The 25,831-nt window shown below is 44.9% G+C and overlaps 2 protein-coding genes across 5 annotated transcripts in view; one reads left to right on the top strand and one right to left on the bottom strand.

The window, feature by feature from the left end:
• Positions 1 to 13,061, bottom strand: part of lyrm4b (LYR motif containing 4) — a 33,200-nt gene extending 20,139 nt beyond the window's left edge. Inside the window, exons 1-2 of the mRNA XM_086150683.1 lie at positions 12,913 to 13,061; positions 1,063 to 1,183 (exon numbers count right to left, since the gene is read on the bottom strand). Of these exons, the coding sequence (XP_086006809.1) occupies positions 1,063 to 1,183; positions 12,913 to 13,001 (210 nt within the window). The 5' untranslated portion in view covers positions 13,002 to 13,061. The remainder of the gene's footprint in view (positions 1 to 1,062; positions 1,184 to 12,912) is intronic.
• fars2 (phenylalanyl-tRNA synthetase 2, mitochondrial) overlaps positions 11,925 to 25,831 on the top strand; it is a 102,712-nt gene continuing 88,805 nt past the window's right edge. The window contains exons 1-4 of one of the 4 annotated variants that reach the window (XM_086150680.1): positions 11,925 to 11,968; positions 12,119 to 12,181; positions 12,312 to 12,402; positions 17,619 to 17,710. The gene's annotated coding sequence lies outside the window, so the exon portion shown is untranslated. Of the gene's footprint in view, positions 12,182 to 12,311; positions 12,403 to 13,264; positions 13,285 to 17,618; positions 17,711 to 25,831 lie in introns of those variants that run through there. The other 3 variants (XM_086150679.1, XM_086150681.1, XM_086150678.1) reach the window with 3 other exon arrangements.

Raw genomic sequence — 25,831 nt, forward strand, 5'->3', positions numbered from 1 at the left:
CTGCAGACCACCCCTCCCTAGCCTCCTCATTGGGGGTCACCAGGTCACTGGGTTGGAGGTCACCGGGTGGTGACCCGCCCCGGAGTGTTGGTGCAAAGTCTTGGTCTCGTCAGAAATAACAGCTACAGGCAAACTTCTCACACACACACACACACACAAACACAAACACACACACACACACACACTGCCCTCCACTCTTACTGGTCGAGTGGGCAGTCAGTGCATGATGGGAACAAAGTGAGCGACAGCGAGTAGATTAGCCCGGAGCAGCCACGATAATGAGGCAGTGTGTGTGTGTGTGTGTGTGTGTGTGTGTACCTGTTTTGGGGGCAGACAGCTGGTCAGTCAGTAAACAGGTGTTCATCTGCATACTAGTCAACCTAGTTAACCTTAGGGAGATTGTGAGAGTGTGTGTGTGTGTGTGTGTGTGTGTGTGTGTGTGCGTGCGTGTGCGTGCTGTGTCATGTTTGTCATAGACTCCGAGTAAATCAGTAAATCAGGGAATTGAACCATCAACCCTCCCTTAAAGGAGGTGAGCTCTGTTTCTGATACGTTTGCCAAAACGCTTGGTCTTCGCCGAACGTCGCCCCTCTGTGGCCAGACGAAGAGATGCGATGAAAATTGGAAAAATGGATCGACATTTTGAATTTTTTTAATCTACCACGTATAAAAGAAGTGCTATGCTTTGTTCTGTTTTTTTTTTCTCTAATATTTATAAAATATATTGGGCCGCAGCCACAGCCAAACTATGGCTCACTGTGCTGCAGCTGTGGACTGCAGCTGTCACTGTTGCTAAGTAACCGGTCGGTCCCGTTGAAAACGTCGCAGATCGCCGCCCCGGACGGACGCAGTCAGATACGCCGTCTCCAATCCAGGATTTGGAAAATCAAGACTTTGACCCTGTCTGTTTCAAGAACTCAGCACGCGATTCCACGCTCGCCCTTGACGGATATTTCAAATTCAAATTCTCCTTTGTTTTTGTTTGTCTGCTAAGCAAAACCAAATCGAGATTATTCCGATAAACCCGTTTTTTTTTTTTTTTTGCCTTTCATACGTCCTCACCTGTCTCTGGATCAGAGCGAGCGCCTGCCGCCCCTCCGCCACCAGGCCCTCCAGTGTTTTCGGGTCATCCACGGTCCTGTTGGCCGCAAAGGCGTCCCGCACACGCCGCAGTGCATAGGTCCTGCATGGCAAACACACAGACACAGGACTTCAAAAAAAAAAAAAAAAACCACAGGATAATAAAAAGAACAAATATGTGCCGCGGAGAAGCTCAGGGGATTTGCGGAGGCAAACAACAACCGACGAACCAACCGGGATATTTAAACACCGACCTGAACACCGGAGGTGAGAAGAGATAAGTGAGAAAACATGAGACCAAAGAGAGAACAGGAAAAAAAAAAAAAAAAAAATTCGATATCAAATAAATAAATAAATAAAAGTCGGTGAGATTAAAAAGCCCCCGAAGGCTTAAAACTGCAAAAACAAAAACAAGCAAGAAAAACTAATCTTGGCGTTGGAACAGGAAAGATGATGGTCGTATTGATGGAGGTGTGATCGAGCATGGTGGTGGTGGTGTGTGGGGGGCGACGTACATCCGTGCTCGAAAAATACCGTGAAGAAGAGCAAGACGACACGGATGACCAAGTTGCCATGGCGTCCGTGTTTTTCATGATGGATTGAAGGTATTGTTTCTCCATGTGAAGAACCAGGAGGACCAACTATCTGGCCTGGGTGTACAAGTACCAGGTCTAATGAGTGCACCGGAATATAAGCCGCACTGGCTAAAGATAAATGAATAAATATATGCGTACATATACAGGCCACACTTGTCTATAAAGTGCAGGTGTCCACGTTGTAACATGAGATATTTATACAGAAACATTTTTTTTTTTTTACTTTTGATGAAATACATAACAGTAACATCCACATATACATACTGGAAATGTTTTTTCCCCCCATACAGTGCCTTTAACACAGCTGATGAAAATGATTAATAATAAATAACGCAAGGAGAAGTCTATCAGCTTTCTATCCCCGCTCTGTCTCCAGCTGATCACCATCTTGGTCTTCCTCCCGCACACTAACACCATTCAAGTCATCTTATTCGGTGTTGGAATTGAACAGGCTCAGAATTTCACGGTCATTTCACTTGTCCGATGTGACGAGGCTCAATGTTTCGGCGGCATGAAGCTTGTTAGCCCCCCAAAAATCCTTAAATTATCATTGTTAAAACTGCAGTGTTCAAAGTGTGTGAAAATAGTATCGGCTTAGAGCAGTGGTCCCCAAACTACGGCCCGGGGGCCGGATATGGCCCGCCTCCACATTTTGCCCGGACCCTGAACAATACCAGAGATGAATTACGATCCCCCCCCCCATTCTGGCCACGTTATCGCGATTTGTACATGCATAGAATATAACCTTCTATTCCACCCTTCTGCAGTCTGTGCCTTATCTGAAACCCCTCCCTAAATAAAAAATCCTGGACACACCCCTGTCAAATAATATGGAATAATGACAAAAAGATTAGGTAAGAGAAAAATAGATACAGAATGCGGGGTATTTAACCTGCAGTGGACAAACAATTATTCTTTTTGTTAAATTCCAAGACAAGGCTGTTTGTCTTATCTGATGAGAGAAAGATATTATTCAATGATAATGTTATTATTTATTTTCTGATTTTTTTTTCCTGTCAAGATCCCAGAAAGGGTTAATTTTTGGTTATTTGAGGCTTTCTGGAAAACAATAAATGTTTTTGCTACACTTTTTGTTACAAACTGGCCCGGCCCCCCGTCAGAGAGGGGAAGTTATTTGGCCCTCGCAGGAAAAAGTTTGGGGACCCCTGGCTTAGAGTCTGGAAATGATGGTACTTCCCGCTGACTTACAGGCTACGACTGAAACTTCCCCTGTGCTACTGTAGTAGCGATAAGGGGTGGCGGCGGACTGGTGTGGCGAACGGCCTCTTCTACATGGTGGCGTGCTGGGGAGGAAGCGTCAAGAGGAGGGAGCAGCTTCGGTAACAGGCTGCGGTTGGGTACTACCTAACTACCCGCCGACCGACCGACCGACCTACCGACCTACCAACTCACACAGTCAAACGCGCAGGCAGTACTGAGTACTCATTGTGAGACGGAGAAGCGAGTTCTTTGGGATCATTAGCTGCTTTCATACACCAGGCTGTCAGGATGCTCAACTTCCTCCCCAACCCTAACATGTTGAACTCTCTCTCTCTTCATTCTTCTCCCCCCTGAATGCCAAACTCTCCCCACACTCTCTACTGGGCTCTGACAACATATCGCAATATGACCACATTTTTTTTGCACTGCTACAGAGAAAAACATCATTACAACATTATGGTATTACTTACTGACCTTTACACTAAACCGTACAAAAAAAAAAAAAAGCCCTCTGCTGCTTCTCTCTCATGCCGTCAAATATCGGTTTGTATCTCAGTGCACTTTACAATTTACAGTTATAATTCAATAGTAATACATCCATCTTCTACCGCTTATCCTCTGGAGCCGACCCCACCTAGTCTTGCTCGGAAAATACTTCAACACACTAGGAGGAACCGGGAATCCAAACACGAAACTTCGGTTCCAGACGATCGCTCTACCTCCCGTGCCACACCACCCCCTTCATACCTCATATGTAATAGTGCACTTATTGTTCATTTGCACTCTATTATTATTATTATTATTTTGTTAATTTCATGTCGCTGTGGGATTGTGAGAAACGTTTTCTCGATTCCTCTATGTTCAGTACATGCACAGACATAAACAATAAAGCTGACTTGAACTTTTTGCTCTGTAGGAGCTTTTAGGAGTTCCCAATAACATTTCGGGAACTCGGCTGATTTGCATTTTAGAATCTCAGTTCTTACTGTGACACAAGGTCTTTTTATAGTTCCATAGGAACTCATGTGACGTAGGTGCTTGGCGATTGATAGAAGTCATTACCCAGACGTTACCAGACACATCTTGCAGACCGCAGAGCGCCATTTTTAAAAAACATTCACCCGCCATGCAGAACATAAACACTGTGGCAACTTGACCCTCCATGTTGTCTTCCTTTTCTTCACGGTATTTTTGAGTGCCCATCGCCCATACTGCCCATACTGTGGTCCCTTTCTGCCTGATGCAAAACTAAAAGGTTTCCCCGAGGAGGGTAGTTTTGGGAACAAAAAAAAAAAAAAAAAAGCAAAACAAAAAAAACAAGTAGAAAAAAAAGAATCAAATCGAGCGAATTAGTGGAGCTCTTCTGTCCAAAACCCGTTCAGACGACATGAGCCAAAAATCGGAAAATAAATTCTCTGGGGACTTGACTGAGTAGATACTCGGACGATGTGAAGTACTGAACCAACCAAGTATTGAAATGGAATCAACTAGTCCTCACCCCCGACTTAAAACAACTAAAAAACGTCTTCTTAGTCGACAATTTCAGAAAAGGCGGATTCTTTTTGATCGGAGGTCCCAGGCTTCGGGGAGGTGCCAGCCGTTGGCTCCGCTGTTGCAGTGCAGGTGGGTTCGGGGGTGAGGGAGCTACTTGTCTCGCTCTTCTGACCGGCGCTAATTTGATTTCCTGTCGCTCTTCGACAGGAAACAAAGGCGGAGATCAATAATCCGATGTTTTCGGCCCGGAGGTTGAGGGACTGTAGTCTTTGGGAGTCTGCTGGGAGAGTGTGTGTGTGTGTGTGTGTTTGATTCTCTAATGATCCGGCTGCATGTTTGTTTGCCGTGCTCCACCGTATTGAACGCATGTCAGAAGAAACACGACAGAACTACCATCTTCCTCGAGCTGGAATCTCCGGTCTCATTCGAGAGTCCAACGAAATGTTGAGGAACAGCTTTTTTTTTTTTTTCTTTCAAAACAACAACAAATAATGAAACATCAATCGTGTGGAGAGGAATCAATGGCTACCTTGGCAGAGGTTCTGGGAGTAGCGGTGCGCCCCGTAGGTATAGTACGCGGGCCCAGCCGAGTGGATACGCCCTGGTACTTATCAACCTCTGCCCCAGTGCCTTGTGGGTGAGTCTGGGAGGACAAAAGGCTCAGGGAGCTCACCGGCGCAGAAAAGCATTGTGCTGGAGGCACACGATAGGCGGTACTCCTGAAAATTGGGAGCTCCGGCAGCACCCTGCAACTGCTAGAAAGTACCAGTTGTCTTTGGCTCTCCTTGCCACCAGATTATGCCCTCCTGCAGTGAAGAAGGGCTATTGGGACATGCGCACCCCAAGGGGCACTCTAAATAATTTCGCTGGTCAGGTATCCAGGTAACTTCGTAGCATATCATCAAGCCACAGTATGCAGATGACTGTGCAGTGGTGACCCACTCACCAGAAGCACTTCAAGCTGTACTCTCAGCTTGACGTGGCAGACTGGTTCTCTGTGTAAACGTTGCAAAGACCAAGGTACTGTGCCAGTGGGCAGCTAGTACGCCCCTACCTCATCCACCAACCTTCGCCATCTCAGACCAGCCCCCTGCAATCACAGAATCCTTAAAATACCTCAGCAGCTTCCTCTCCAGCGATTGCAGCAAAAAACAGGAGATCCAAAACCAGATCAAGCAAGCATCATCTTCTATCAGGTGACTCAGACATAGAGTCTCTTAGAACAAACACCTCAACCTCCACACTTAAGTATCTGTTTACCAGGCAGTAGTCCAAACAACACTCCTCTACACTTGTGAAACAGAGATACAACACAACACATAAGGATGCGCGAGTCAACCCAGGATGCCTACAATGCATCCTGGGTATATCCTGGAGGGACCGCGTCCCCCACACGGAGATATTCCTCAAGACCAACTGCGTCAGTATGGAGGCCACAGTAGGCCAGCACCAGCTGCGCTGGGTTGGCCGTGTCATCGGGATTCCCGGAGATCGCTTACCACGGAAAACTCTCCAGGGCCAATGACATCTTGGTCGCCACTCTGGTGGTGGCCAGAAAAGGCAATACAAGGACCAACTGGAAATCCTGATGAAAAAGTGCAGCCTGAAGCCAACCCAGCTAGAGGAGGTAGCCACTCAACGCTCCACCTGGCGGAGGCTCTGCCAACAAGGTGTGCACGGACTTGAGGAGGATCGAACATATCGATGGATGAAGAAACGCACAAGGAGACATGAAAAAAGACGCAAACTTTAAAAGAGGACTTGTGAGAGAAAAAAAAAAACAATTGAAAGTAAAATGTCTTCTCAGCTGTCGAAGAAGGCTGTGACGTGGAGGACGCTAGAAAGAAAAAGAAATTATAGAAAAAAGGAACTAAAGAAGACGGGAATGATGAGGAAGTGGAGCTGGTGCCGTCGAAGAAAAGAGTGAGGGAGAAAAGAAGGGAGGCGGGAAGAGAAAGAACAGGAGACGGACAGAAGGAAAGAACGAAGCGGGACGACTTCAAAAGATGAATCCGTGAGTTTGTTTGTTTATCACTCGTTCGGGGAACGACCTACTTCTGCTTCCTCTTCTCCCGTCCTCGTCTATTTACCCTCTCTCTCCTTCCAAACCTTTCCTCTCCCTCCTGCCTGTTTTTCCTCAAACATTTAGTCGTCCCGGGCCGCTGCCAAGGTGTTAACGGTTAGCGCTTCTGCCTCGTAACGAGAAGGTCCCTGGTTTGATTCGGACAGGGGAACTTTCTGTGAGTTTGCATGCTCTCCCTGTATCTGCGTCGGTTTCCCCCGTGTCCTCCGGTGTCTTCTCACGGTCCAAAAAAATGGACTTGAATTTCTTCACTTGAAGACGTTTCACTCCTCGTCCGAGAGGCTTCTTCGGTTCTAATGACCTGCGGGGATTTCCCCAAATATAACTGCCAGGGTTTTGGGTGAGTCTCGGTTATGGTGGCTAGTTAAGTAAACGGAGGAGTTGATCGGCAGAAACGAGGTCTGGTGGGTTGTTATGCTAATGGGGTGTCGTTCGTTGGGAGCAAATGAGCAACTTTTGGGGATTACCTGGATTGACTTTGTGAGGAGTGAAACATCTTCAAGGGAAGAAAATCAAGTCCAGTTGCCAGAACGAGAGGATTTTGACAAGAGTTCACGATAAGGGTTAATTCGTTGTTTGTTGGGGACAAAGGAGCAACTTTTGGGGGTTGCCTGGATTGGACTGTGAAAAGGTAAAGCCAGACAAAGAAGTGAAACCTGATGGATCACGTGGACTGAGGCTCAAGTGGAAGTTACCAGGGGCTGGTTGTTGTTGTTCCAAACAACCAGGAATGATTCACCACCAGAACCAGCGCCCTTGTAACGGTCCATGTGATCCAACAGGTGAACAACACCCCGTTAGCATCACAACCCACTTAGACCCGGTACCAGTCGATCAACTCTTCCATTTCCATAACAATCCACGATAACCTAGACCTGCCCAAAACCCCGGGGGTTAAATTTCCCCCCTCCAATGAAGCTTGAAAAGTCTTCAAGTGAGGAAATTCAAGTCCAGTTGCCACGACAAGAGTTGTTTGCCTTTTCGCGTGGCCCTGTGATGCATCCAATGACAGCTGGCACAGGCCCTGGATGTGGTATAAGCGGTACAAGTAATGAATGGTTGAGTATCGATCAGTCCGTTGGCGACTTTCTTCACCTCAGCTGGTGAAAATGAAACAACGAGAGGGGTTGATCCTGAAAGACGAAGATGACGCCAGAGAATGTCTACAGCCTAGAGATATATAATCGTCCCGCTTGGAGCGGGAGCTTATTAAATATTGAACAACATGATGTTTACAGAAGAGACTTATAAAAAAAAAATGTTTAAAAAAAAAAAAAAATAGCGGAAAGGCATGAGAAAGAGTCTAAGTGTCTTCCTTGCCGTTTTTTTTTTTTTTTATACTGAAACAGATTTAAATCATACTCATGGGGATTCGTTGTACTTCAAAAAGAAAAATGGCGTGATTGGATTCTCAGTCGGATTAAGTCTACGAGGTGATGAAGGGGTCAGAGGTTCATGTCTGACAAAGAAATTTCCTTGCCTTTGGAAGCCAAAAGTTGAGCGGGGCAGCCGACCGATACGAGTTAACCAAGATCGTCGAACATCAATAGTATCAATCATCTAGGATGACTATTCTGCTCAAAGACCTACTTTTACTTTCTTATTGGCTGCCAATTTTCATTTCTTTCCTTTCCCGTTGCCACTTATTTGTTCCGAAACCAATGATTCATTCGTTCATTTTCAAAACGGATTATACTGTGCTCCGGGAGGCTGGAGCTGATCGATCACAAGGCCACATATAGAGATGTACAACCATTCACCGTCTCATTCCTATATCATGCACATCCAGCCATTCACTTGTCATGGAGAGACATAATCATTCACCCTATTATTCACACATCATATAACGACATAAAACCATTCACTCTCTCACTGACACGACACAAACGTACAACCATTCACATTTATGGGCAATTTCGGGCCTCCAATTAGAGAGAGACCAGGAGGAAATCCATGCAGAAGGGGGCAAAGTCCTTGGAGAAAGGCCCCCCTGTCGGAATCGAACTGCGGACCTTCTCGCTGTGAGGCCGGGGCGCCGACGGCTGTCCCAACATTCTGCCAAGCGGAGAAATTAGTTTAAAAAAAAGAAAGAAAAAAAAAAATCAAGAAGCGCTATGTCGCTCGAAGAGGAGCAACAGATCACCTGTCGCTAACTGAAATGCTCCCCCGATGCTTGACAAAAGATTATCACTTTTCCACCATAGCTGGTTCCATAGTTTGGGTCGGATTTGTCATTTTGACATATCGTGAAGAATCACAACCTTTTCAACATATTGCTGCTGTGTTCCCCGGCTGTCCTGCTGCGGATTGGAAGCGGCGGCGTGGGGATTCTAGTCGCTTTCCACAACGAAAATGGGTCATTGTCAGATCCAGGCTGGCACGTCAACGGATTATCACCCTTAACCAGCGTCACTTGTGTTGATATCGACTCCTTGTGTTTACGCATTGTCTTCCGTGGCGATCCAAATATCCCGCTGAGGACGGACAATGTTTTATCTCGTGTTGCCCCCCCCATCCCCCCCTCCCCCCACGATGCCTTTTGTACTGTCAGGCCCATCGAGCCGAAGTCTCCTCCCAGGAAGTTCTGCTGACGTTGGGAGTCGAGACAACGGAACGCAGCCCGCGGCGACGTCTGGCAGATTCAGGTCACGCCGCCACGCTCTTCCTCACCGCAAGCTGGAGGTGATGAGGAAGCATCAACGAAGCTCGGAAACCTTTTCTATCTGGGTTTTGGACGTTTTTTTGTCTGATAAAGGAAATAACATGGAATAACGTGAGAGAAGATACAGCCCGGTGCTGGTGCAGTTGGATTTTTGGCGTGAAACGCAACGGCCATGACAGTAGACTTGGAAAGACTTTGAAATACCTTTGTCTCGATGAAGACCGGGGAATAGGTGACACTTCGCAAAAATGTGCACTGAGGTCGCGGTAATACATGGGTGGGTCGGCAATCCCAACAATAACGAACTCAAGAATATTTCCATCGCCATGGCTCCCAGTCTACGTACTCTGGGAATTTAACGGCCTTGGTGTTCAAGGTCAATCCAAGCAATAACTCCCCCACGTCTTCCGGTCCACGCAGATTCCCGATTACTCGCCATTGTTGATGTTAACACTTGTTGTCATGCCAACAGCCTAGACAAGACGTGACTGCACATTTTAGTTCGTCAGCACCTCCTACTGTGCTGGATGTGTACTACAACAATCTCATCTGCACGGACATCGCTATCAGAACATTTCCATCCTTGCGTGGAACTATTTGGGAAATGAAAAGGGACACGTTGTCATGGAAACGGGGGCCGAGTCAATCTGCGTCGTGATGCCATAGAACTGAAAGTAGTGAGGAGCCATTAAAAACGCGAAAAAAACATCAACAGGTTTCTCTAGTAACTTGAAAATAACCTAGAAATTAGTGACTCACTGAGTCCAAATGAAATTTAACAATATATTGAAATTAAAAAAAAAGGGAATCTTAAAAATATCAAAAAATTAAAGCAAACTAAAGCAAGAAACTACCTGGAAGGAAAAAAAAAGTAGTCCGTTCTTAAAAGAGAACATTTTTAAAGACATTTAAATATTTAATCTCATATTTTGGCCTGATATTTAGTTCACACGGAAAATATAAACTGCAAGAAAAACATTAGAGCTGTTTTGCAGCAGCTCCATGTCTGAGGATGGATAAATCACAACGCTTAAGATGTTGCTAGGTTTTCATCCTTTCTTCGTTAAATCTATCAGGAGTGTATTGATCCCCACGAGCGGCTCGTTTATCAACCCACCCCGAGTCGGACAGGTTGCTACGACTCCGCTTGGTGGTCAACTCGAGAGGGACGCCGAGCTGCGGACCGATCAATTGTCCAATCCACAGATTATTAGATCTATTCTGATCATCAAAACTCCCCTTCTTTTTTTTTTTTTTTTTTTACATTTTAGGAAGTTCAAACAGCTGCCGTGAATAGATGAGGCCGGGCGTAACGCTGGACGGGTCACCTGTCAATCACAAAAAACGCAACATTCCTCTTAAGGATCATGAGAAAAGCAACAATATTCAGGTAAAAGGCTCGACTGAACGATGAGAGGTAGTCAAATGCTGCAGTTTAGATCATGACGCTATCAGGGGAACAAGCTGCCAAAGGATTGGGTGAGATACGTGGTGCGCCTTTCAGCGCAGCAATGACACAAACACACACACACACCCTCTCAGATATGACTGCAAACGGAAAAAAAAACAAACACTTTTAACTGCATTAAAACGAGGATGCGGAGGAAAAAAAACAAACAAGCACAGCTTCAGCAAATCACCGAGTCAAGAGTGTGGGCTTTAGCAGCAGCGGCAGAATCAACCTGTCACAGTTAGTTAAGGCAGAATGCACGGCGTCCTGATGGGATTGGACCGGCGGGACGCCGGCGGTCACTCAGCTGTAAACCGGCAGCTGATGAACCCCGCTGAACGGCCCTACCCCCCTCCCCGCACCTCGGGGCGGTGAGTCGGGCCCTTGCGTTGCATCCATTCAGGAAATGAATCACGAACTGCTTTGTTTGTGTGTGTTAATGTCGCAGACCAAAAGCGTCAAAGTCACAAAGTCACAACATATCGGGGATTAACTGTGACAATGTGCAGAGTGGGCTTAAAAAACAAATCAGTTTGAAAGTAACCAAGAAAACAGATGAAAAATAATCTGAAAAATTTGAATAAAATCGGATATTTCCTGTGAATTGGTCACATTATCCATTTTGTAATAAATAGCCCTTTTAAAAAAAACAAGAGTAACAATGTAGTTATTTAAACGAATGAGAAAAGCTATTGCTCCAAGAACCAGGGAGTCCTTGAAATATGAAACATTCTAGTTCAATGAATAGAAATAAAAAAGTCTGCTGTTTAATTGTGGAAAAACTTAACAAATGTATTCCACAGCCAATAAAAATCGCTCTGGGCCTCTTGTTTCAGGATAACTGTAGGATCTTAAAAAATGCAACCGTGAATAAATTTGCTGACTAAATTACGAAAAGTATGAAGAAAATTCAAAAAGAAATGCACGTCGATTTCCGGTGCGATTACTTAAGCAAAACTTCCTTATTGCGAAGCTTTAGTTTTCTCTTAGCAACCGTTCCTGGAGCGCGCCCTCTGCCGGGTTGAAGGCTAATGTTAGCAGCTCAGATACAGATCAGATACATTGACGTCATTGTTATCAAACATAACATGATAGCGACTAACGGGACGAGGAAGCCGGAGAGTACATTTCTAGCACATTTTCTCCACGAAAAGAAAGTTTAATCTCGGAAAGATGTCATGCAGTTGAACAGCGGAAGTAAAGGGAAAACAAACAAAACAAACAGTTATTTTTAAATGCTGGCGGTGAAGCGAGGACATCCCACGCGTGGCCTGCCGGTGAGCTCCACCAATCAGAGACACTGTTATTGCGCACTGTGATTTTGGGTAATGTAGTTCAGATATCTTCGACAACGCGTTTAATTTCGATGCGTATCGTGACCGGTAAAAGTTAAAGAAAGCAATAATTAATCGATAACATTATTCGATAAAATGTCCCGTTGTGCTGTGTTATCATGGAATACCACGTTGAAGTCCACATCTGGTAACTACCGGCCATGTTTGATTCAAAATAATAATTACAGTTTATTTCAGGTGCCTAACTTGACACACAAGGATACCGAAATTGATTTCATGTGTCCCTCTTATTTCATGGAGGCAGGTATCTAATGTTTAGGAGAACAAATCCATCAATTTTGGTTTAAAGAAAATAAAATAAAAGCAAAATGTGACTAATCGAAACTGAAGAACTTTTTTGCTTAGCTTTTTTTTTTTTTTTTAAACACAGGCAAAGACATCATGAGTCATCATCGTTGAGTTGGGATATTTCCCTCGGACTTACATCAGTGGTTGTGTAATAAATACATCGACGATCACAGGTAATTTTTAAATGTGGAAACATGTCAACTTAAACACTGACGGGTCATAATTTGCGAATTGAGTCATGAATACTGACAGTCAACACCGTTGAAAATTCACATTTTGAGCGTTAAATAAACGAGTCCTTCAGCCTGAATATTTCCACCCCAGGCGCCGAATAATCGAAACCGTGATGGTCCAAATTCCTTAATATACACGTTAATGTGCATGATGGATGTTTGAATACCAACTACAGTGGAAGGAGATTGGCGTTCTCAAACGTTGAACAGTGACAGCTTCGATGTGGGTTAACAGCAGTTTGAAAATCCGAGAGATTCCATATCTACGTTATTATAATAATTATGTGCATATTTAGCGTTGGGTAACCGAGACGGGGCCGACAACGGATGATGTAAACACTCGGGGCAGAACGCCACCCACCCACACTCGTTAGCATCTTCCGCAGCGTCTGACACCCGGATCGAACCGCCCGAATAGAGCGTTTCCAACGATCTGCGTACACTTCTCACCTGTAGTTGTACGAGGGGAAATTCTTGCTCTCCTTCAGTAGCATCCTGTACAACGAAATCACCTGAGGTCTGTAGGACGGCGCCATCATGGTGATAACAACCCCGCTGCACAGCGCTCGGTGCTAGGACCCTACATGACAGGTGTTCATGGAGCGCCTGTAAAGAAATACAATTTAGCGCCGTACTTAACCACCTGATTTAAATATATTTTTTACATTTAAACACAAGCATCGTTAATGCATTTTTCAAAAAGTATTGGAAAAATGTTGGGTTCATTGAAAAAATACATACGATTAAAAACAATGTTACATGTTGACACAGGCGTGATTAAGCCAGCTCAACAGTAGTCCATCGCTTGACAAGTGGCTGAAGGTAAGTTATCGCCACAGTTTTGATCTACGTACAATGTGTTTGAAAACATTTAAATAATAAACGTCATGAATGAACGACAACGTTGCCTAATAGCAAATTATGTCATCACGCACACTCAGTCCCGTTTGTGGCAATATATCGCGTCAATGCCCCCAAAATTCCTCTTTCATATCTGTCAGCGTGCTAGCTTCAGAGGCTAATAACACACCTCCACCTTTAGCTTCAGCTGTTTTTTCAGTGTTTAAGCTGATTATCGAGTTCTGTTCGCAGACAAAAGCAAACATGAACCTCCGATCGTGTTCTTAAACCTGCATGTCGGTGCGTCTGAAACACGGCTGTGACCTTTTCGTGGTGATCGACTGTGACCTCACCACATGGCCTCGCCACTTCATCAAGTTTGAACACATTTTGTTCAAAAGCCCAACAAACCCAGTAGTCAGTTCTGAGCCTCAAATGAGTTAACATTCATACAGACACGTCTTAGGGAAGTCATTTACATTTCAAGAATCGAATGCTCGCTGAGCTATATCATAAAAGATATCTTTACAATGGCTGCTTTTAACTTGGGTTATATATCTTTTTTACATCCTTCAAAATGTGCCCTTATGGCATTATAAATATATTTGATTTTTCAATCAAAACAAATACTTTCCACCGTTTTAAGCATCGAGTATGCAGTGTTTTTAGCATTTAAACTTTATTCAAGTACTTTGAGTTTGGCGTTGAATAGTACATGCCATTTCTAACTAACAATAACAACACCTTTTTTGGCAGTGAGTGCTACGTTTTAATGTTTGTCAAGTAGCTGTTTTTTAGTTTTTGAACAAAACAGATATTTTGGTGAGTAAAGAATTCCACTTTCAAGTGTTGGATAACACTAGTTTAAATCCATTGTCTCTTGCAGACTTTTTTTAAAGTAACATAACAATACAATTAAGGTGGTAAAATAAGATGTTGATTGTTGGAGAAGCATTCTGTGTGCTGTCGTGCTCATCAGTCTGTCATTTTGTCGATGGCATCCCAGCGAGAGGAATAGCATTTGAGTCATGGTGATTCCTCTGGGTCTCATCTTTTTAATTTAAAGGGAGAAAGAAAAATAGAGTATGGAAATAGTAAACTGGTAAAGAAAAAGACAGTTTCAAAACTGTCAGAAAATGTACTTTATTGATACGTCATATTTGAGCCCATGTGTGTAAGGTCACAGATGTGTCCTGTTGTGGATGTCCTGCTGTTTCAAAGGTCAGTTCCTGTGTGTGTGTGTGTGTGTGTGTGTGTGTGTGTGTGTGTGTGTGTGTGTGTGTGTGTGTGTGTGTGTGTGTGTGTGTGTGTTAGGGGACGTGTTTACCTTTGTGACGCTCAGGTAGCGCTGCACTGAGCCACTTCTTGTCAGTTGTGAGCCAAAGCCATGGTGACTACTCTGGGGCAGCTGTCACTCACCTGTCGCCTGAGTCCATCGACTTCTTCAGATTAAAAAGGAAGTTCGGTCTCAAGGTAGTTTCTGATCCATCAGTGGAAATCATGGCATCAGCAGAAGTGTGCTGGAACAGGTGTATCTGCAGGCTGGCCACCATTATTGGAGCGGGTGGGCTGATGTGACGTATTCGGTCAAATGAGTGTGAAGGGAAAATGGTGAGCGGAGTGTCTCCTCCTTGCAGAGGCACGTTGGATGAACGACTTTTAGAACAAATCTGCGAATCTCTCTGACTTTTAATTAAAACAGCGATGGTTAACAACCATGGTTTTACAAGGAGACCATTATTCTCCAAGATTGAGGACATTATTTAGAATATGTGGAGATCCAGGTTTCTTTTTAGTCTAAGAAATTGACCATATTAATTTTTACCGGTGCACTTATAAATCTATTTTTTTTAACGTAAGATACTTTACTTTTTTCAAAATGTGTCTTAAGAATTGTAGCCAAATGAATTGATATCCAAACATTCATTTTTCTCTCAAAATAGGGGCTGTTTTCAAATGTTAACTTTTTCTTTTTTAAATAAATGTTGGCTTTCTCGAGTTTACATTTTAGAAAGGGGATATTTTTCTCGTTTTTCTTAAAGAGTAAGGTAGGAGGAAATTTCTAATGCGAATCATGAAAAAGAGCAAACTAAACTAAATCGATCTGAGACCCGGACTTTACGAAGCGAGGAATGTTTTGACCTTCTGGACAGTTCAGAGGGCCGGACTTGACGTTGTGGTTTTTCGGGTTTGACGACGGCCCCCCTCGCCGAGCTGTCCGTCACCCCGCCGATCAAAGACGGGAGGATTTCCCTCCAGTCCTACGGGAGCCCCTCTTCTCACTGAAGTTTTCCGTCTGAATCCTTCGGATCAACAGATGCCGCTGTCAGATTCTCAGTCGGCACAGGCTCTCCGGATACGTTTCTTCCGCTCGCTCAGGAAAAAAACAAAACAAAAATACTTTATCGATTTACCCGCGTGCACGCCACTCCCGCTTTTTTCCCGGCTGCTTTCGGCTTTTCTTTTCTAACCGATGCGAGATGTGCGTGAAAATCGTGTAGGACCAAGGAGGCTCCATGTTGACCTTTGTCAGATCACGACATACAAAGCCCCTTTCCCTCTGAGGGAACTTTTTGCAGTTCCTAGAACATTGGTTCTTAACCATTGGCTCAGTGAGTCAGTCTCAGGGGTTCAGCAGAGGTCAAGACACACATTCGACTCATAATTCCTGCTTGGCCGTCACTGGCTGCAGCTGATCACACTACATAGCTTGGTCTATCTGTGCTGCAGGGATTTCAGAGCGCTCAGTAGTCAACTTGTGACTGTTGTGACTGTGTTTTAATCCCTTCATACTAATTATGCCGTGCAAAAAAAGAAAGTGGTCGGACAATTATGGACAATATGGATTCACATGTATGTGAACTGAACGTGAACTGCATGATTTGCTATGCCAAGTTCTAGTCTAGCACCGGAAAAACAATATCTTCGCGAGCAATCCTTTTTGAGGATGCTGGACATCCAAATGAAGAGAAGGACTGGGTCTTTTTTGCGAAAATGACACGAGAGCGGCACTTGCCAAGGTGAAGCCGCGCATTTCTGAACTGTTCTCTCAAAGGCAACAGCAGAAGTCACACAAAGTATTCCTGATTATGTTTTTGTTTTTGTGTGAAAATCAGGTTTTGCTGGTTTTATTTGAACACAGTGATGTTGAACACAGTGACGGTGAATACGCATATGAAACTGGTGGGGTTCACTACGTCCAACAAGCTAAGAACCACAGTCCCATTCCTCTTTTCAGGAACTTGGCCATTTTTCTGTGCATGGGAACCATTTTAGCTTCTACTCCATCAGACCGCGATTGGCGAAACTCATAAGCCGCGCCAATTACCAGACACTTGCAGACTGTGGCGCCATTTTTTTAAACAACTATCATGGGCACAGGTCAGCTGTCTTCTTACGACAAAATGGACAGAGCCTGTGACGCCACAGAGGCATCTCGAGGATTTGCAGCGGATAAACAGGTTGGCTGAGTTGGTTAACGGCTACATGGTGAAGGAGCGCAGGGAGACATTTAAAACACTTTCAGCCCATTTGATCCCCAGTAGTTATTATTCCCACCATGCAGAACGTGAACGTTATGGCGACTACGCTCTCTATGTTGGCCGGGTCGTCTTCCTCTTCTTCGCGGTGGTTTATGTTTGAGTGTGGCGCTTCAGAGGCACGTAGCAGGTTTGTCCGTGGTCCCTTGCTGCCTGCGAGAATGCAAATCAAAAGGTTGCCCTAGAGGAGGGAAGGCCCTGGAACGAAATTCAAGCTGGACAGTTTTAGAACTGTGTCCTTGAAACGATTCTGACTGAAAGCAGCTAAAATGACGCATTGTCAACATTTGCCGTTTATGACACCACAACGCTGACGTCACGACCTACACTCAGCCAGAACATCAGTATCTAAATGAAAATCCAAAGTGAGCGACCTTTCCACCTGGAACGTGACGTTCCCTTGTACGGGGGACTGAAAAATTCACAAAGTTGTTGGAGAACATTTAAACAAACATTCAAACATCCTGAAGAAATCATCTTGCAAATGAGCAAAAAAGCTTCATAATGCTAAAATTCCAGAAGGGTAATGATCAAAAGCTAATGGGCGAAAGGGGGAAATCAGTCCTCCATTAGACGACAAAGGTGGTGGGAAACTGGAAAAACTGAAATATTAACGTTTAAAAACAGGACTTGTTTATAGAGGTCTTGTTGTTTTCGTGTGACTCAGGGGACCTGCCATTCATTCATTCATTCATTCATTCATCATAGCAATTCAGTTTGACAGTGATTCATTTGATGACCGCAGGCTCTGATCTATGTTGTCCCTCTTCCTCTCAGGTCCGTTGAAGAAGCCGGGACGCCGCCACCTGTGACGTCATCTCCACCTCTTCGTCTTCCCGGCAGGCATCTCTTCCACCTCGCTGAGCCCAGTAGGTGTCCGTGCATGTGTGTGTGTGTGTGTGTGTGTTTCACATGTCTTGGAGTGTTGGACATCCGATGCTGCTAAAAGTCAACGGTGTTGAAACCAGGAAGTGAGCCTTGAAGGGTGCGTCCCGACTCTGCGGGAATCCATCCTGATTGGCTGTTTCCAAAACCGTCGGGAGACTTCTAGAAGGTTCTGAGGTGCAGAGGCCGGGCTGCCGGCCAAACCATGTTGTAGCTCTTCCATCTAAACAGTCCTGAGAGCTCATTTATTCGAAACTGAGATGTAGGTCAAACCTCATGATGTGTGTGTACCTTGATTCTAGCGCCCCCTGGTGTTTGGACCTGTGTATCATTTTCACACGTGTGACATTTGCACTTTGGCAATCCAAAGAATGGATTGTTTTTTAATGAAAACATTTTTTTTTTTTTTTTGTTGAGGCTCTATAGCCCCTTTCGCACCGTAGGAACTTTTTGCAGTTCCGAAAACGTTTTTAAGAACTAGGCCATTTCTCCGTGCATTCAGCTAGCATAGGAGCCAGGGATCGTGGACTTTAACTCCTACAATCATTTTAGTTACTACTTTGAAGGAGGTACTTTCTATGGTTTCATAGGAACTTGTGACATCTGGGCTTGGTGATAGGTTGAACTCATAAGCCACACCCGTCACCAGATACTTAAAAACCATGACAGTCACCGGTCGGCTGTTTTCTTGCAACAAAATGGACAGAACCGGCGAGAAACGGGCCGGTGAAGAGATCCAAGCACTTCTGACCTAAAAAGGGTTTCTAGGTCATTTTAGTTCACGAACGGTGGGTTCTTGCCACGGCTTCAACCCATTTGATAGTCCATGCCTCTGAGTCGGATGGACAGCACATGTACTGCTTTCCATTCTTCAGAAGACTTTGAAAAGACTCGTGGAAAACTATTTTCTCACACCTGCTCACATCCAAATACTAATTTTTTGAGTTTTTAGTCACAACTTAGTCTCTGACTGAGATTTTACAAAGACTGAATCATACAGGGTCACTATTTACAAGACTACAACTAGATTATTCCAGCATTTTTCTTTTCCCACCATGCAGTGTTTTCAGTGTTTTTTTGCAGATTCTCTGCTATTTCAGTTCGTCGCTTTTCCTTCTCTGCTCACTTGTGATACGTCAGAAAGTTGACTTCGTCCTAACGGGGCTTTTCTGCCCAGGGCTCCACTTCTCACTCTTCCTTCTGGAAAGTCCATGCTGATAGGGACGTCCTTCGCCATTCCCATTCATCCATACCGCCAATTCAGCTCCGAAGATCATTTGTCTATCAGGTTTCCTGTTTCCATTTTCTCATCTATTGGTTGTTGATTGTGTTACATCACCATAATGACTAAAAGACATTTGAAAGGCATTTGTCATAAACCCAAGACTCTGTAAAGACTGCTCAGATTACCACCTTATAGTTGACCATTGAGATGATTGGACTGCGCTGCCACGCCAGAAAATTTCTCCTAATTTTCTCCTAAAATTTCATTCTGATTTTCAGTTTTTAAGACATTGCCCATGAAAATCTTTTGGTGGAAATCCACCACAAGACATTTCAGAGGTAAGGTCAGTTAAGCCAGACTGAGAGGGTCTGGTCGTATTCACAGGACTGAATAAATTGGTAGAATGATGCTGTGGTTGGACGAACACCAAAGAGAAGATGTCTGGATGTAGTGAAAGAGAAATAGAGTTAGTTGGTGTAAGAGAAGAGAATACAGAGAGTAGGGTTAGATAGAGGAGGTTAGCTGATTGGCAGAACTCACACGCCACGTCCGTGACCTGATACTTATTGTAGACTGTGAGTACCATTTTTAAAAAAAAAAAAAAAAAGGATCGTTGTCTCAGGTCAGCTGTCTTCTTGAAACAAAATGACCAGAACCAGCAAGAAACTGACCGACGAAGAGGTCGGAGCTGTCCTCGCCTGCTACGCCAAAGAGGTATCCCGAGGGATCTTGGTGGATAAACGTTTTGGTTGGAAAAAAGTACGGATTAGCTAACGGCTACTTGGAAGCAATAAAAACACTTTCAGCCCATTTGATTGCCCGTAACTATTATTCCCGCCATGCAGAACATGAACGCTATGGCGGCTTCGCATTCCGCGTCGTCTTCCTCCTCCTCCTCGCGGTGTTTTGCGTTTGAGTGTGGCGTTCAAGAAGCGCGTCGCAGATGCATCCGTTGTCCCTTACCGCCTGCGAGAATGCAAAACTAAAAGGTTTCCCTGAAGGAGAAGAAGATTGCTTTTTGACAACCTCGCTCTCCATGTCGTCCATGTCGTCCTCTTCTTCTTCACAGGAGTTTGTTTTCGAGCGTAGAGCTTAAGGCGTCACTCCGGTCCCTGCCGTGGTCCTTACTGAGGGTTGTTCCCGGGGCAAAATCCAAGCTGGAGAGTTCTTAAACATGCTCCTGAAAACTTTTCCATCCAAAAGCGTCTTATCGCACCACCTGGTAGGCAAAGGGTCCCGCATCTGTTAGCTTGAATCGCTTCACTTCACCCGGAGCCAGTATTCATTTTTTAACCATTTTCCTGGGAGGTGGAATATTAAGGTAACTGTTAATAGTGTGGCATATCTTGTCGTTCGGGGTTGAGCTTGGCAGAGGGTTTCTGGAGGCTATCAAACTCTCCTCATGTCTGGCCGTTGTCTGGCATGTCTGGCAACTTGGTAACTTCCTGAAATCAAAACAAATCAGTCCGAATTTCACCTGACAGCTTCGCAATGTTTTTTTTTTTTTTTTTTTTTTTCCGGTGGAGGGGTGCTGGTAGGTTCCCGGATATTCCAGGGTATCTCTTGCTTTTTATACCTTGTAAAAATTGATAGCAGGAGCAGACTCGTTCTAATCATTCACCGTCTGAGCCCGGCGAGGCCTGTTTCGGGAGACCCCGGTGTCTCCGGCAGCCCCTCCCCTCTTCCCGCCGCACCAGCGAAGCTGCTGATCTCAGCAGAAGCTTCCGTCTCTCCGGTTCTTCATCTAAATCCTTGTTTTATGACCTGCGAGGCTCTCGCCGGCTCGGAGAGTCTGAGCTGCAGACGGTGGGTTAAAAAAGCGTGTGTGTGTGTGTGTGTGTGTGTGTGTGAAGGGGGGGAAGCTGGAGCCTCTAATAAGGAGGCAGCAGGATGTGTCGGGCTCCCCCGAAGGATTACAGCCCGGCGCCGGGCCGACACGGATCTGACACTCGATTCGCTGCCAGTTTGTTCTCTGCCTGCTTCGCCTCGGATAATGGGCTGACGGTGTGTCATGTATGACCATATTAACAACGCTGTGTGTGTGTGTGTGTGTGTGTGTGAGAGAGTAGGAGATCCCGCCTCTTCTGAAGACTGCGGTTGAAGGACTTTCTGTCAGTTGTGGTGCCGGGTTTGATCACAGAGGACTTTTTTTTTTTCTTCTGGCTTTTTTAGTGTCTCTCAATCGACTATTTTGTTTGTTGTTTTTTTTTTTCAATGGATTAAATTCAGGCGGTGATTAGTGCTTCACAGCAAGTAGGCCTTCGGTTCAATTCCGACCCTTGAGGGGTCTTTCTGTGTGGGGTCTCCATGTTCTTCCCGTGTTTGCATGGACTCCCATGGGTTCTACAGTTTCCTCTCAGAGTCCAAAAACATGCATGGGATTCACTGGAGAATAACCGCCCAAATGTGAGAACAGGAGGATGAATTATTACATGGTGAGTGAATGAGAGTGCGAAAGATTGGATGTCTGCACTCGGCATATGAATGGTTGTATGTCTGTATATGACGTGAGTGGTTGTATGTTTATATGACATGTAAATGACGGGGTGAAGCGGTGTATGTCTCTCTAGATGACCTGTGAATGAAAGATTGAATGGTAATATGTCTGTATATGACGTGTGAATAATTGTATGTCTCTATAAGAGCTGTCAGTTTGAGGGTGAATGGGTATTTATGACGTGTGAATGGCCATGTGTCTCTGACGTGTCAATGACAGGTTGAATGTTTCTATATGACCTGTGAATGAGGGAGTGACGTTGTTTGTCTCCAAATGACATGTGAGCGAGAGGATGAATTATTATAAGGCGAGCGAATGTGTGTGTGAATGATTCTGTCCGTACATGACGTGTGAATGGTTGTATGTTTCTCTTGCCCCAGCCCACCTACGGCCCCGAATGCAAGACAAGTGGTAGAGATAATAAATGAAAGGATGAAGGTTTCAATTCTGGATTTTCGAAATATCATCCCTGAGTCTCCAGACTCAGCGGCTAAAGCTCAGTTGCCTCAGAAGAAACACTATTTTATATCCGTAATAACTCCATACCTTCTTTCTGAAAGAAGTTTCTTCCACATATTTTGGTGTTTGATTTTCAAGTCTGGTGGGGATTTTAGTCATCGCTAGAATGTCGGCACTTCATTTGTTTCGTGGATTTTTGCTGGCGAATCAGGGCTCCGGCGGTCAAAAGTTGGATGAATCATTATTTTGGCTCGCTGATTCTTTCATGCGAGAGCTCGACCCACTTGACTCAGAATGAACGATCTTCACATTTTCGGCCGGGTAGAGTTCAGTGTCTCTCTGCGTCCCTGTAACTGAGCTACTCAACCTTCAATACGAAGCATCAAATTGCAACAAGTTTAAAAAAAAATTTGAATTTGTGTTAATGCAGCTAAACGTTTCTTCGAGATTCTGTAGAGAGAATGACGCTTAAACGCTGTAATGACGGTGTGCACCTAGTAGGGTACAGGTAGTCAATCTATACAAATATAGAGCGGTTGGCAGCCATGCAGCCCTCAGACTGCGAGGAGACCTGTACCAGAATACAATGTGAGCAATCAACACACACTAGAAGAAATGATGCACTTATTTCAGATCCTGCACCAGGGTGACTCTATTAAACTACTTCAGAGTTTGTTTCTTTAAATATCTGCCAAAGAGCTCTTGGGAGGAACAGAGGGCACTGCAAGGGGCATATACCCAAAGATGGATGACATCAATAACAAAAAAAAAAAAAAAACTGTGAGGTAACAGTAAGGTCGGGGCTGTGCTCGGGTCTATCTGAACAGCATTGAAATTAACCAGAAAAAGAAAACGGTTGCCCAGCGAAAAGAGTTACTGACTTAAGTATTTCCAGATAAGAGATGTCCTTAGAAAGAGATCAGGTGGGGAAACCCAAGGCGCGTCAGAGGTTAGGTAGTCAAAGACAGAAGATACTTGAGAGGCGAGGTGTTTGAAAAGCCAAGACATGCAAGAGGTTAGGTAGTCGAAATCCCCGGGGCATGTGATAACTAAGGCAGTCGAAGACCCAAGGGCACGTAGTAGCTTAGGAAGTCGAAGACCCAAGGGCACGTAATAGGTTAGGAAGTCGAAGACACGAGGGCATGTAATAGGTTAGGTAGTTGAACACCCTAGGCACGCAGGAGGCTTGGTAGTTGAAAACCCACAGCACGTCAGAGGCTTGCTAGATAGTCCAAAACACAAGGCGTGCAGATTGTAATCAAAAATCAGAGGCATGTAGAACCTGAGTTGATAGGTGAAAACACGAGGTATGTCAGAGGGTAGTTCGCCCAAAAGGCATGCGAGAGGTTAGGTAGTCAAAGACCCAAGGTACGTGAGAGGGGTGCTTTCTTGTTGAAGACCCAAGGCACACGGATGGTTAGGTTGTTGAACACTCAAGGCGCCCAAGAGGATAGGTAGTTGAAAACCCAAAGAATGTCAGTGGTTAGAACCCAAAACCCATGGCATACAAGATGTGAGTTTATGGTCAGAAACCCATGGCACACAGACGATGTGTTGGTCGCTGTAAACCAAAAACACGTGTCAGGTTAGTATGCCGAAAACCCCAAGGCACGTAAGAGGTTATTTAGCCGTAAGGGCTGAGTTTGTAGTAGAAAACCAAAGGGACGCAAGAGGTTAGGTAGTTGGGGATCCAAGACATGTCAGAGGATAGGTTGCCTAAAACCCTAGCCACGCAAGAGCAGAGTTGGGTGGTCGAAAGCCTGACGCATGTGACATGTTGGATAACAGTAACGTACCATACATGGAAGGGATTTATAGTATAGAAGGATTTGCGAAGTTGCCTCCTGGAAGTCACTCCCAAGCTGGAAAAACGTGGACTATTTTTCCAAAGATGGACTTCTCCGGTTTGTCCCGGCACGGCTGCAAACTTCTCCTTGCCGGAGGCGGCCACGGTTTCTGTTTTTGTCGTGTCTCCCCGCCCCCAAGCCGGCTCTATCATCAGAAGCCGGGCTGCGTCGGCTAGATCCGGTCGGGAAGCAAAGGTCGGAGGCAGAGACTGAGTGAAGCGGAGACCAGATGCGCCGGCAGACGGAGAGGAAGTGAGATGTGAAGGACAGCGCGCTCACGCACGCGTGCGGAGGAAACCCCCGGGTCAGCCACCCTGCCCTTCATCCCCGCGCCGACGCCAATTACTCCTCGACGTGGTCGTCCGGGTCGGCGCGTGCCTCGCCCTCCTCCTTCGCCGCCGTCTTTCATCTCCAGCAGCAAGGAAAACTTCCCTCTGCATTAAGAGCCGCGGATCTGAGTCGGAGAGGATCACTGAATTAATCTAGCCTCAGACTCCGGAGGGCTCACTCCCCGATAAACCTGCGGCAAAGTCTGAATATTTCAAGTTACATTTTATTATAATTTCCACATTTTTTTTGAAGCAGCTGGATTGAGAACTTTTTTTTTTTTTTTTTTTTTTTCCTATTTCATTAGGCAGAAAAGGAAAACTTGGTTGCCTAGCAGCAAATCCCATCTCATCTGAAATGTTTTCATGCAAAAAAAAAAAAAAAACTTCTCAGAGAAAAACTAAAGATGGGAAAAATAACAAGTATATAAAAAGATGAAGTTTTTTTTTCTTTTTTTTTTTTTTTGGGTTCTCCGAGGCAAATGATTCATTTTATGTCTTTGTAGAGGATTTTAATAGTTCCTTCTTTGAAAAGGCGTGTTCGTTGCTCAAACAAACAGATCTCGCGAAGCGAGGACCGGAGGAACGCCACCCTCATCGTTGGATGCCTTGAAGCGGCAGCGACAGGGCGCGGCGCCGCAGGAAGCGCACGAGCTATTGGAAAACACAAACTGGTCTCCATCCACTCTGCGGAAGGCAGACGGTCTGAAAAGCGCGGATCTCCGTTTCTCAGACGCGTATCATCCGTGTTCTGAGGAGCGAGGCCGCGGGAACCGAAACACCCTTCATCATTTGGAAACTCCTTTTAAAAAAAAAAAAAAAAGCTGCAAATTCACTTCTCTACCCCAAACAGATGGATATCTGCTGTTTTTTTATTTTTTTTAAAGCGTTACAAGTAACAAGAAGGAAATGTAGATCGGGCTTCGCGGATTTAATTTGCGCTGCAGTCTGTTTTTCCTCCATGTTGGTTCAGTCTTCACTCATGTCGAGGGATCGGGTTGTTTTTATTTATTTCCAGTGCCCACATATGCTGGAGATCCCTGTGGTAACGTAATTTCCAGACTATTGAGCGTAACTGAATATAAGCCACACCGGCTAAAACTAACTAAATATATGTGTACATTTATAGGCTGCTCTTGTCTATAAGCTGCAGGTGTCCACGTTGTAATATTAGATACACAGAAACTTTTTTTTTTTTTAACTTTTAATTGAATACATACTGGTAACATCCACATATATTTGTACTGGAAATGCTTTTTTTTCAGTGCCTGTAACACGGCTGATGAAAAGATTCATAATTATTAACGAGGAAAAGTCTTTCTCCCGCGCACCAAAACCATTATTCTTCTTTAGTGTCAGATTTGGACGGCCTCAGAATTTCGCAGTGATTTTTATCAGTCCAATGTGACAAGGTTTAATGTTTTGGCGACATAAAGCTCATTAGCCCCCCACAAAATCCATAAATTAGGCGCATTGTTGTTTAAGCCACAGTGTTCAAAGCGTGTGGAAAAAGTAGAGTCCAGAAATGATGGTAGCAGCTTTTTGACAGAACAGTTTGAAGAAATGTCCAGCTCCGATTTTGTTCCAGGAAGTACCCTCCTCCAGGGGACTCTTGTAGTTTTGCATTCCCACAGGTAGTCCGGGACCACGGTAGGGACCGGTCTGACGCTAGCATCTGCGGCGTGCACCTCAATCGTCACGCTCAAAAACAAACCACCATGAAGAAGAGGAGGGACAACATGGAGGGCCAA

The sequence above is a fragment of the Fistularia commersonii genome, chromosome 8 (genome assembly GCF_037954325.1).
Source record: "Fistularia commersonii isolate RoL2024-O1a breed Wild chromosome 8, RoL_Fcom_v1.0, whole genome shotgun sequence".
NCBI classification, from domain to species: Eukaryota; Metazoa; Chordata; class Actinopteri; order Syngnathiformes; family Fistulariidae; genus Fistularia; species Fistularia commersonii.